Source organism: Sphaerodactylus townsendi, linkage group LG13, assembly GCF_021028975.2.
Source record: "Sphaerodactylus townsendi isolate TG3544 linkage group LG13, MPM_Stown_v2.3, whole genome shotgun sequence".
In the NCBI taxonomy this organism is placed as follows: Eukaryota; Metazoa; Chordata; class Lepidosauria; order Squamata; family Sphaerodactylidae; genus Sphaerodactylus; species Sphaerodactylus townsendi.
The window spans coordinates 35,043,207-35,056,371 of record NC_059437.1 but is presented as its reverse complement, the minus strand read 5'-3'; the positions used below and the strand labels follow the sequence as shown (position 1 = coordinate 35,056,371).

Below are 13,165 nucleotides of genomic sequence, written 5' to 3'. Positions count from 1 at the left end.
GTGACTCTATAGCAACACCCACTCTTTTCCTGCAGGAGTGGCAAGTTCCAGTGCCAGAAGGGGCGATCATGCAGAAAAGAAAGTGGCAAAGAGAGCCTGACCAACACTACTGTACACAAACTGCACAGCTATTTGTCAACCTTCCCTTATAAAAAGTCCCTAATAAGATCAATACAACCCAACCAGAACAACTGCAGTAAAATCAAATGTCAAGGTTTAGCCAGACATGATCAGGGATCTGAAGAGGAAAACGCAACTGGTACCTGACCCCTTTTCCACAAGCAGGGCACAATGTATTAGGAAATATTCCGGCACTGTACAGCGCTGAGCATTAGTATGGCCTTATATGGGTTCAGTTCCTTTCAACAGGGCTTGCAGAGAACTTCTCAGAAGGTTTTGCCCTGCGGCTCAGATCTGTTTTCCACTTCATTGCCCTTTTCAGCATGCAAAATCTGCCACCTGAACAGGGCATTTCAACTGGCATCCTGTAGTAGGGTAGACTATTGAAACAGACGTCTGAGTAGATATCACCTCCACCCTGCAAAGATTTTCTCTTGTAGAACCAGAAGTTGAGGTCTAATGCTACCACTGAGAATTTAAATCTGTATTTCAGGTGTATCATTTCAGATTGCACGTAGTTACTCAAAAATATCTTCCACAGAAAACTAGATGCAATCCCCCCTCCCCAGAAAAAAACAAAACACTAAATGGTCCAACCTTACCCTTTTCTCTGACAAGCTTTGTTTTCTTTGTGGAGGGGTTTTATAGAGGTAGACTCAGCCATGTGAGCCTGAAGCTGTACAACCCAAACACGCTGATTAGTAAAAACCTGGTTTGAGCCTTGCTAAAACTGGAGACTAGCTACAAATAAGGCATCTCACAGGCAAGGTACTCTTAAACAGATCATGGGAGTAAACTATATGTTCAGCCTTCTGACTTCAAGGCCTTCACCTGTTTCAAGGAGAAAGTGAATGGACTATGATTTTCGCCCCATGACTTCTATAAAGCCTGAAGGGAGGAAATGTAATCCTCTGCCCTGGGGCACTGTCAACTATGGATTGCAAAACAGAACATCGTTTATTTATTGTTTCCCTAATTATGCCATCAAATGGTACGGTTCTTCCTGGACTTCATGCTAAAAGTAGGAGGATCATATGTCTGAATGTTCCCTCATGAGGAAAAAATCCCCTCACTACATGGAAAAAAATCATCCTAATATTTAATGGAAAATGGCTAGACCAGCACAATTCCTCTGGATAAAATTCTTCCTCACATAATTAACAATTCAGGGAATTCCTTGTCTCAAGACGTGGCACTGTGGACTTGGCAAAGATACCGAGAAGGAAGAGAAAGTTTGCCAACAGCTGTTAGCCATAAGTAGAAAAACTGAGTTTCCATGTTCAGAACCACTATATGTGGCAGAGTGCTAGGGACCAGCAGAGCTAGTGTTGTGTTTTTAGCTGCCAGTATTCTCCACGCAATTAGGATTCTTCCCCCCCTCTATGGAAGAACATTCAGACATGCAACCTTCCACTTGCAGTCCAAGAGAAATGTTACCATTATACTTTGCTGGATCTTACATTTGCTTTCTCCAAACCTTTTCCCTCTTTCCCTCCTTCCCATGCCCAGCATCCAACAACACAAAGTCCTACGCCGAGAGACGGAAAGTGCAGAGCAGGGAGTCGCTTGCCTTTGATGCCATAGGTCCTGATGCTGTGGAACGCTGCTCCCCCATTCGGGATGGGCTCCGGGTGCCTGGAGACCTGGGGAAGGGGAACACCGTGGTGGGTTTTAACATGGACCTTTAAGTAGGAGGCAGAGGAGAAACCTAAACAAGATAAAAGGAGATGAGATCCTGCCACCAGTACAGACACACCTCTGCCTTTCCCCTTATCTGCTTCCAGATCTTCTTGGGTCCTCTAAAGAACTTGTGCATGAGCCAAAATGAATGAAATCTGGCGCTTTTGAAGGTGGAGTCAAAATGTGGCGTGTCCTTTAGGTTTACAAATTAAAAACCTAGAAATTATAGGGAAGAAGTTCATCCGTGAGAACCTTTGCAAGAAAATGTACCACAATGAAGTTGAGAAACGGCTGAAAACCTCTCTCTTACAAGTATTCAAATGGTAAATATGTTTCCATATTATTAAGTCTGGCCAGTTCCTAAAATAGCCTGTAATCAACTAAATCTACTTTGCTGAACTGGGCAGGGGAAAAAGCAAGTCATTGTGTCTTTAAATACTGGTTTATTGGCAGACTGGATTTTTGAAACTGTGTATGCATTACCTGGGTTGGGGAAATCTTGTGTGCTCTAGTGGATTAGGACTGGCTTGAAAATGGGAAATAAAAGGGAAATATTCCTGGTTAGGAGAAAGGCTCTTGGGAGAAGATCACTGCAAATTTCTAGAGAAGCTCCTTAGCAGACACTAAAAGGGGTCTTTAACCTTGTTAGACAATGCTTTTGAATGCACATTGTCAGATTCCTTCATAACATCAAATTATTTCTTTAAAATAACAACTAAAAATTCCAACAAAACTGGGTATTTCTCTTGGTGACAGCATGCAATTCTTCTACCTCACAGTATTATACAAAGATGCTTTATTCCATGAGGCTGTACGGTCAACCCAACCCAGTTGACATGACTGGCACAGCACTCCAAAAAGCCAGACAGAGGTCATTTCTAGCCCTGCTCCCCAACAGCTTGTTCATCTGGGGATGCCAGACACTGAATCCAGGGCCTTCTGCACAGAAACCGGATGCTGTGCCTCTGACCTTTAGCTTCTCCTTCTATATATTTACTTAAATATTGCCATAAACAATTTGAATTACCTTGTTTCTTGTTAAAAATATTAGTTAGTATATGCCTCTTTTCAGCAGAAAAACCAGTTTCTCTGATTCTCCTTTACTAAAACAGAAAGGCAAAATCCTATGTATCCATCCTACCACATTAATTTAAGAGCATCAGCAACTAATGTGGCTGTAATCGGGTTTTTTTCTGCTTTAAGTGCAAGCCAAAAACTGCATTTCCAAATATACCATGCTGGCAGCAGCTGTTTTTTGCAATGAGCAGCCTTCTGACTTCTGCTTGCTGTTATATTGGCCTTTTCCTCTGAAATTCTTAGACCCTTTGGAAGGATCTTCAGAAAACAAGGATGCTTGTGGATGGGTGGGCTTTGTGGGAATATGTGTAAGCACTGGACCCACAGGCCTGACTTAGTACTTGCTCACAGACGATCATGCTATTGTTTTCATTCAGGGGAAAGGAAACTAACTGGATTTTTTTTGGGGGGAAGGCATATTAAAAATAAAGGTAGTTCCCTGTGCAAGCACCTGGTCATATGGGGTGCTGTCACATCGGTACATCTACTAGGCAGACTACGTTTACAGGGTGGTTTGCCATTGCCATGCCCAGTCATCTACACCTTATCCCCAGCAAGATAGCTGCTCATTTTATTGACCTTGGAAGAATGGAAGGCTGGGTCAGTCTTCTAATTGAGTCAATCTGAGTCAATCTTCTAATTCCAATAATATTGTATTATTTTTATTATGCTTTGTTCATTGTCCTGAGTACCCCTGGGTAGAAAGATTGCTGGGAAAAGTAGACAGCCCTTGTATATAAAAAGAGGAAAGCCTCAGCTTTGGGCACACCACTGTGTCAGTTTCAGAGACACGACAGTAACTGATTCAATCCAGAAGGATAATTGTGACAAGGAAAGAGGATTATAATGCAGGCTGCACAGTTTAAAAGGCAAAGTATACAAATAAAAAATAAAAGTAACAATGGAGTTCAATGTCCTTGGCTAAAAACCTTAAGCAGTGAGTCCAGCCGCATGTTTAGTTTAGCTATAAATTTACAGTAGCAGTATTCTTCACAGCAGTTTGTATACTTTCACACACTTCAGAAAATCTTAGAAACTCTAAACCAGACACATCTCAGGGTCAGCAATGAATTCTGAAAACTTCAAAAATACTTGGGGGGGGGATACCTTTTTCAACAAAAAGAACTAAGTAAAATTGTAACTTTACCCACCATGTGATGTATTGTCTTTATTTTGGAATGCTCTGCTAGGCACTAGGACCCAAGCGGAGCATTCAAAAACAAAGACAAATTCTACTTAGTTCTTTTTGTTGAGAAGGGTATAACATGTTCAAATGGCTTCACACCCATTCTTTTAAAAAAAGTGGGAGGCAAGTCACTGTTTTTTGGTGTGGGCAAGGGATACACAGAGAGAAGGATGATGTCTAAGGCCACTTAATGAATTTCTGGAAGAGGCAAGATATGAACCATGGACTTTATGGTCCATAGCACAATCTATTAGCCATGTGAAGAGCAGTTCAAAAGGGTTTTAGTAGTGAGTGAAAGTCTGTAGACTCTAGATTGAGCAAAAATAGCAAAAATTAAAAAAAGGAGAAAGAGGAGAAAGTTTGTTCTGGAGGGCAATGGTTCTAGATAGCTATCACAATTTTTGTTCCAGTTTTCCTCTTTGGAGTGTAGGTTACAACGTTGTACCCTTTTACCCTCATGAAAACCTTTTGAGACAGATAAGGCTGACAAAGAGACTAGATTAAAGTCACCCACTGGGAGTTTCAACCCAGGTCTCCCCAGTCCTAGCCCAAGATTGTAATCACTTTGTAATCACTCTGGTTTGTGATGTAACACCGGTGGGGAAGTCAGTCTCTGTGGCAGGAATATGCCAAGTACACAATGCAATTTTGGGCTATATCAATAGGTGTACCTCTCTATTCTGTATTGGCTAGACCTCACTTGGAATATTGTGTACAGTTCTGGGCACAGCAATTCAAGGATATTGACAAGCTGGAACGGGTCCAGAGGAGGGCAACCAAAATGGTAAAAGGTCTGGAGTCCATGCCCTGTGAGGAGAGACTTAGGGAGCTCGGTATGTTCAGTTTAGTGAAGAGAATGTTAAAAGGTGACACGATAGCCATGTTTAGATATCTGAAGGGATGTCATGTTGGTGAGGGAGCAAGCTTGTTTTCTGCTGCTCCAGAGACCAGGATCAGGAGTAATGGGTTCAAGGTGAAGGGAAAGAGATTCCACCTAAACATCAGGAAAAACTTCCTGACAGTAAGGGCTGTTCAACAGTGGAATGCCCTACCTCAGAGTGTGGTGGAGTCTCCTTCTTTGGAGGTTTTTAAAGAGAGGGTGGATGGCTATCTGTCAGGAATGCTTTGATTGTGTGTTCCTGCATTGCAGGGGGTTGGACTTGATGGCCCTCTGGGTCTCTTCCAACTCTATGATTCTATCATAACCACAAAGACTGACAAACTACAAAATGCTCATGCCTCTCCCCACTAAGATTGTACTTCTCTGCTACGAGGAAGAAACCCAAAAGAAACACCATATTCATAAATGTGAGAGATAGGAGAGAAACTGCAGCATATTCAGATCCTCAACATGTGATTAATAATTAAGATCTGCACTAAGTTAAAGATTAAAAAAGTAGGAATAGCTTTGGCTCAAGAGATTAGGGAGGTTTCTGGAGGAAACTGAAATCACAGAAAGCAAAGCAAGGCACAATTATTAATTTAGGATAACTGTTGCCACCTTTCCCCAAAATAATTCCCAAAACACTTTACTGTAAGTTTGAAATAAATAAGTAAAATAAAGTAAGTAAAAAATAAAAGTGCATCATAAAAACCAATAAAAACAGTATCATCAACTGTCACTAAAAGCAGCAAAATTAAAACAGTAGCATAAAACCCACAATAAGACACTTCAACTAGTGTTGTTATAGAAAGGATACGAGGAATACTACACAATTGGGGGGGAAAAGCCAAGGCAAATAAAATTTCATTTGGCACCTAAAACGGAATAAAATTAGGCACCGGGGAAAGAGAATGTTCCGCAGCTAAGGTATCACTACTGAGAAGGCTTAATCTCTGGTTACCATCTATCACACTTCAGAAAGAACAGCCTCAGAAGGCAATCTTAATTTAGAGAGGGTCACAAAGAAGATGAATGTTTCAATATTTTGGCCTTGGGCACTTCAAGGATGCATGCAAGGATAAGAACCATCAACTGTGCTTTGGAAATGAATGGGCAGCTAGTGTGGTTTATTTGTTAAAACTCTCAACATGGCCCCTGCTGCAGCTCCTTAAATCCAGAAATGGTGGCTTTGTGCAAAGAACAAAGAGCTTTCTACAAACCTAAGAAAATCTCTGGGTTTGCAGAAAAATACAAAGCACTTTTTAAATAGCACAGGGATTTTTTAAAAAAATTGGAGAAGCCATTTAAGAAGACAAGAGAACCATTGTAATGAAGGTGAAATTAATGTCTTTAGTGCATAATAGACCAATGATAGAATTTCAAAATAAATGGAATTTATTACTAACTTACATAAATTTAGGATAAGTAAAACTATAAAATTAGAAAGTTACAATGAACACAAATAAGAATATATAGTAGGTATATGCTGCTAGATGATCAAAATTAAGAATTAAAATAATATCCTAAACTTGTGAGTATATCAAAAAATTATGAATTGTAATAGCTAAAAATGTAAAATGGCAAGTTTCAGGTAAAAAAAATGTTTTTGCTTTTCGATTGTATGGTTTGTACTGTTGGCTAAAATTTTTTGCAAGTTAATTTTAAACTTTTTAAATTAGATAACCCAATCTTTAGACGAGCAAGCTGAAAGGGGGGAAAGGGAGTCAGAGCTGCCTGGTGCGCTAAGCAGGTACAGGTGATCTGGTCAGCAAGCAAGCAGGCAGGTAGCCTTGAAAATTGGTGGTCTGGCACTTGGGCAAGAGACAAGACAGGTGGGCTGCCCAAATGAAGGCAAGGTGATAGGAAGCAACAGAACCAGTGTGTGTGCGGGGGGGGGGGGAGCCAAAATGGGAGGGAAATTATGCGCTGAGAGGGAAAGGACAAATAATGTGGGGGAAGGATGGTATCCCCCCAGGACCTTTAGAGGTTAGAGTACAAGCGGGCGACCCGCATCAGCCAGCATCTCACCACCACATTCTGCATCATTGAAGCTTCCAGGCTATATTCAAGGGCAGCTTCATATACAGTGCAATTCATTAATGTAACCTGGTTGTTGTCAGAGAGCAGTTAATCATGGCCAGATCTGGTATTATGTGCAGCAACCAAAGCTGGTAAAAGATAATAAATAGAAGCATGCACTTAAATACCAACCCCCAACCTATGGATATGCTCCTTTAGGAGAGAAAACAATCCAGAACAGACTGATGCATTCACCACTAATTAACTACAGTGCGGTCCAACTCTGCTTCAGGCTTGTCTGGATTAATGTTTAATTCACTGGCTTTCCACCAGACCAGACCATTATTGCTTCTACGCACTTGTACAGAACATCTGCTGACCACTGGACTACTGACAAAAAGAAACAATTGAGTAACACCAGCAAATTCTCCCAGCAGTTTCAGGAGGCAGAAGAAAAGATGGGACCCACCAGGACTCCTGAGCAAAGATACAATAGAGTTCAGCAGATACCCCTGTCCTGAAGTGGGGCTGGTCCTCCAGGCTCACTTAATTACAAAGGCAGCCCTGTTATGCAACATTAGGTTCTGCTGTACTTCCTCAGCCTCACTAACTTGTTGCTGAGGGAAGCCAGCAGGCTCACCACAACCTCTGACAGTTTCCTTCCTAACACCCTCCCCCCATTAATCTGCTTCCCTTATCCCCCAACACAGTAGCCTCCTGGTTGGTTTCCTGTCATGCACCCCCTAGTTGTTTTTAAATAAAATTAAAGATGTTGAGAAATCTCATGTCCCTTTTTTTTTATCACAGATGACTTGTGCATTTTCTGATTTGGTCCTGCATCATCTATATTCAACAGGATACAAGAAAAATGTTTACCCTTCTGACTTGTAGATATGCTGCCTTCTACAGAGAGATGGAAAGGGAAAGAAGTATACAAACTGATGGGGGAACACAAGCAGATTCTACATGCTTAGTCCCCTAACAGTTAGGGCCGTGGTGGCGAACCTATGGCACTGCAGATGTTCATGGACTACAATTCCCAATTGGCCATGCTGGCAGGGGCTGATGGGAATTGTAGTCCATGAACATCTGGAGTGCCATAGGTTCGCCACCACTGAGTTAGGGCATCAAAGTAGAAAACAGAATAGCAAACGAACAGGAGACATTTCTTATGCTGTAAGATCAAGAATGTTTTCCCTATTCCAGTGGAGACAGTAATAATTGGTACAAAGCAAAAACACCGTGTGCTACTATTTTTGATATATAAATTATCTCTGGAGAGACACTCTCACCGCATGTTGATCTTCCTACTTTCTTTGCTACATACAAGTGTAAAAAGCAAACAAGACACCAGAACAAGTTATTTCCAGAGATTACTGCCATCATTTTTAGCAATCCTTAAAGAGTTAACTTTGTCTAGAATTGCACTGTTGGGATGCCAAGAATACAAGTGATTAGATTCATATTTTGATTTTTTAAAGATATGTATGCACATCCCTACAATTTGATCTTTCAGTGATAAGAACTACAGTGCTGGGTACACCTGTTCTCTGATCTCCAAATTCTACTCAAGATTGGCTCTCCAAGTAAATGAGGCATAATTATGCCAGTATTTGGAACAGAGCTCCTGATGGCATTTTTTCTGGGTTCCTCACAGCATGTACAATAACAGTTCCTAATCTGCTCAGTAAATCCACTTAGTAGAGTACAATTCAATCAACAGTCTCTTCCCCACTCAGCCTAAGAAGTTGCTAAACAGAGACATGGGGAGTGAGCTATCAATTCTTTTCTTATCTAATAGTGGAAATACCTTTCTAAAAGTGGCATTTTTGAGAAACAGAAAGGAATGAATAAATTGATACAATTAATTCCAGCTTCACATAATGTGATGGGAATATTTCAGTTCCACTGAATACATTTTTTATCAATCATCCACACCTCTAGCTCCAAAAGACTATGCATGATTTGTCTGTATCCTTATAAGATGACTTATCAGTTGCCTTAGATTTTGATCTTCAAAATCCAGACTCCAAAGTTCATTTTTAATTAGAATTTGTAATGCCAACTCATTCACTGATATGACCCACAGTTTGTTTAAAAGGAGCAATTCAGGATACTACTATAAATGTCTGAGAATTAATCCTCTGCATAACTGCTTGGAAGTAAGCCTGCCTGAACCGAGTGGGACATGCTTTCAAAGTAAAGATGTAGAAGTCAATGTTTTCAACAGTAACTATTTTTCAAAATTGTTCTTATTCGTTTTCATAATTTCCCCCCATTTTTCAGCCTCTTCATTCAGAACAGGAAGAAACAGCTTCAAGATGTGCTCCCAACATTCAGCCCAACCCACTGGAGATGACACCACTACCAGCTCGATCTATTATCAGCAGAACCATTTAAAAAAGATTAATCCTCTTGGATTAAGGACAGTGGCGTATCTGCCTAGGGACATGGGGTACCCCTTGTCCCGGGGCGCCACTCTTCTAGTTACGTGGGGGGCGCAAAATCGGCCCCCATGTGACCAGGAAGTCCTGCTGTCTCATTGTTTTCGCATGCCTCGACACCATCCAGCAGGGGGAGTCTGTTGGGGGGGAGGTGGGCACCCTAGACCTTGCCCATGTCCATGGTGACATGGGCGAGGTCTAGGACACTGGGGGTGGAGCCTTGGGCATCAGGGGCGGAGCTAGGGTGGTCGGGGCAGAGGGGGGGCGGCAGAGCTTGGGGGCGTCCTGGAGACAATTTGTCTCCAGGCGCCATTTACCCCTGGTACGCTTCTGATTAAGGAAATAAGTTTAAGCAGTAAACTGGAATGTCTCTAAAGACACAGTGCATACTGCTTTTTGGAGGGTGCTCCACATTTCAGCAAAATGTCTTTCCTGCTTGCTAATGTGACCATAGGAAATGTCCTTGTATTGAACCAGACCTGCAGCACAGTGCTGTCTACTTTGGCTGTCAGCAGCTCTCCCAAGACAGCGGTTATCTTATTTGCGTTATCCACTCCACTCCTTTCCCCAGCTCATATAACAATCACATGCAAATGGCAAATAGAAACCACAAATATCTGTGTTCTATTGACACAGCACACAGTCCTTAATTGTCTATCTGGAAGATCCAAAACAACCTTATCAATAATTCACTAAGTGTGAACTAGTACATTTACTGCAATGTCTCACTCAGTACTGCATCGACAATATTTTTGAGAACTTGAGGGCTGTAACCCTAAGCACTCTACTAGGAAATAAATTACAATGAGCCCAGAAGGATGAAGATCACACTGTACAGACATCATTAACAAAAATATTCCACTCAAATCAATTTTATGTAATTTTTTTACTTCCAAAGTGGAACCTGCTTGCACTGAAAACGTTTGAGACTTCAGTGCAATGTCAGAAGAGCTGTAACTCAAGGCCTACCTTTTGCAAAACTGCACAAAATATATACATACACACCAATTAAAAGTGAAGAAAAGGTACATTTTTTTTCTCAAGTGCTGAAATGTTGTCTGTGAAAGCACTGACCAAGTCGTCAGTTGTTTGTTGCACTAGAGGGTTCTGCAGCAATTTTGTACTGGGCAAGAATCAGCACCCCTGAAGAGACTCCAATTACTTTTAGAAGTCCTTCTCTTTGATCTCTGGAGTCTCTGGAGTTTGGAAGTTCCCAAATCTGCAAGGCTTCTCACATATACAGGATGAACCCCCTTCCCCACCGAAAACATGCAAAAACCAAGAAACAGTTTTTAACGGAGGACATTAGAAAACTCAGTTTTATACTGATGTAGCCTTAAAAACAGAAGTCAAATCACTGGGATGGAAAGGTGTACCAACATGGTACAAAATATGTCTATAGGCAGTGTTACTGTTCAATACCATTTTCTGTGGCGGCTCATTCAAACATGAAAGTCATCACTGGATGCTGGGGATAACAAGTAATGATCTTTCATACATGAGCCAACCTCAAGATACATTCTGTTCACTGACAATGACAGCAAACAGCACAATTTACTATAGCTTTCATTGGAACATTCATCCAATGGGTTCAAATTCCACCCCTTTCCCCGTTACAAGGTGGTGCATTAATTACCTCTGTTGCAGATGGTACAAAAGTTACTTGGTCCTTCGCTGTGTTTCTTCAAATGATCAGCCATGTATGCTGCCCGCAAATACTTCCCACAGACCTGGCATGGAACTTTGTCTTCGTGGCACGCAAGGTGCGAGCGCAGGCGGTCGCGGGTAGCAAAGGAAGCATTGCAAGTCTGTGGACAGCAGTAGATCCATGTTAACTTCTCTCGTTCCCACACAAATACACATTGCTACAAAGAATAAAGGTAGTTTATCTGCTCTATGCAATACCCAACACATCAGTTTCAAATTCAGTGGACGCATACAAGAGACATGAGAAAATGGAATTAATTCTGTTGGATGAATGAGAAAAGGAAAGCCACCAACGCTCTGATTGAGTGGAGAATGCTGCTCCTCAAAAGGAAAGACACCAAGAAGATGGAGACTGTTCCAGAGTAAGGCTAACTCTTCTTATTCTTCTCATCAGTGAGATCCAGCAAGCCAAAGCAACATCACATGCTTGCAAAGATCTGTCACCTGGTTGCTTATGGTGAGAGTGGCTTTTAGCCAACTGGACCAAAAAACTTCACAAGCTTCTTTCTTATTTTCCATTTTTAGGCACAAATAACCAAAGCATAATAAATAAGATTGTGGGCTAGTAGCTTTTGTGGGTTTATCCGCAAGGCCAAATGATCACCTACGTTGTTCAAAGCTTCCCAGTGAAGGAGAACCTTCAATGCTATGCTGCATTTCCTATCCTTTTCCACACCTACCTTTGGAAATATCCCAGTGTGCTGCATTAATGGCTACATTAATCCAAAGTTCTGTGTAGATCTGATATCCACATGATGCTCCATTCCCTTCAGCATGTGGGAAATTCTCTGAATGTGCCCAAAGCACTAACAAAGATTTTCTGACATTAAACATGGAAGCTCCATTTCACATGCAGCTCCATGTGCCTATCAGCGGTCCTGCAGGAGTACCAAAGGCAATGGAGCAGGTGGAAAGCCTGCACAGTGCTCCTGAAAGCAGAAAGGAAGATGAAGAAAGGAGCGACCTTTTGAAGAATTGCAAGTGTGTGGAACTGCAAAAGGGAGAGTGGAAGCAGGTAGTAATGGAGTAGAAGGAGCTCCCTCATAACCTCCCAGGAAAACTCAGTCCCAAACCCCTCTAGAAACTGCTTTCTGTGGTATCCGTTGGAGATAATAGCATAAAGAATCCTAAGAACATCCCACTACTCTTGTCTGCATGAACATTTTCTCCTTTCTGGAAATTTTAATACACGTAATACGTAATTAATCTAAGAAAGTGCTGTCACAGGATGTGGTGATGGTCACTACCGTAGATACACACCAAAGCCTGAGTGCACAGCTGCAAAAGAACAAAACAAAAACACAGAGGAAGTTCTTAGCTATGCTAGTTAAAGGGACTTTTCATGTACAAAGGCAATACCAGAGACTAGGGGGAAGACAGAACTAGCATTGCATAGTGGCTAGAGTGTTGGACTCTGGAAGACTCAGGTTCAATTTCCCATTCTGCCATGGTACCTGGATGGATGACCTTGGTCCAGTCCCAGCATAACCTACCTCAAAGGGCTGCTGTGAGGATAAAAATGAGAAGGAAATAATGTTGTAAGCCACTCTGGGGAGAAAGGTGGGTATAAATGAAGTAAATAAACACATTGAAAAGAAGGCAGCAGCCATCACCTTTAGAAAACCAGAATGGTATCGCAACCAGAGACCCAGGTTCAAATCCTCACTCAGCTGTGAAACTCGCTGGGTAACTTTAGACATGTCCCCTCTCAACCTAACCTATCTCACAGGGTTGTTTAAAAAATAAAGTGGAAGGGGAGGCCCAGATTGTGTCCTGAGGAAGAATGGGATAAAAATAATATGAATGTACTCTGTCTGAGCTTCCCGAAAACATCTGGCCAACTGTGGAGTCATTCCAGATGTGTGGGCCAGTAATTATAGGAAAGCTAGGCAGATGTCTCTCTGGCAAACATGGTAGAAAGAAGACATTGCACCTTACTTTCCATCTCACTTATGTCCAAGATACATGCAAAAGTAACTAAAAAATCGTGAAAGACCATTTTGCCCTGGATCTAACTTTAGAAATTGTTTGTTCTTCTCACAGAAGCAT

The 13,165-nt window shown here is 41.6% G+C and overlaps 1 protein-coding gene across 10 annotated transcripts in view; it reads right to left on the bottom strand.

Moving 5' to 3' along the window:
* Positions 1-13,165, bottom strand: part of PATZ1 (POZ/BTB and AT hook containing zinc finger 1) — a 36,017-nt gene that overhangs the window by 2,816 nt on the left and 20,036 nt on the right. For 5 of the 10 annotated variants that reach the window (XM_048513955.1, XM_048513954.1, XM_048513952.1 and 2 more), the window contains 2 exons: positions 11,046-11,217; positions 1,691-1,828 (listed from right to left, as the gene is read on the bottom strand). In XM_048513955.1, coding sequence (XP_048369912.1) covers positions 1,691-1,828; positions 11,046-11,217 — 310 coding nt within the window. The remainder of the gene's footprint in view (positions 1-1,690; positions 1,829-11,045; positions 11,218-13,165) is intronic. The other 5 variants (XM_048513960.1, XM_048513959.1, XM_048513961.1 and 2 more) reach the window with 2 other exon arrangements.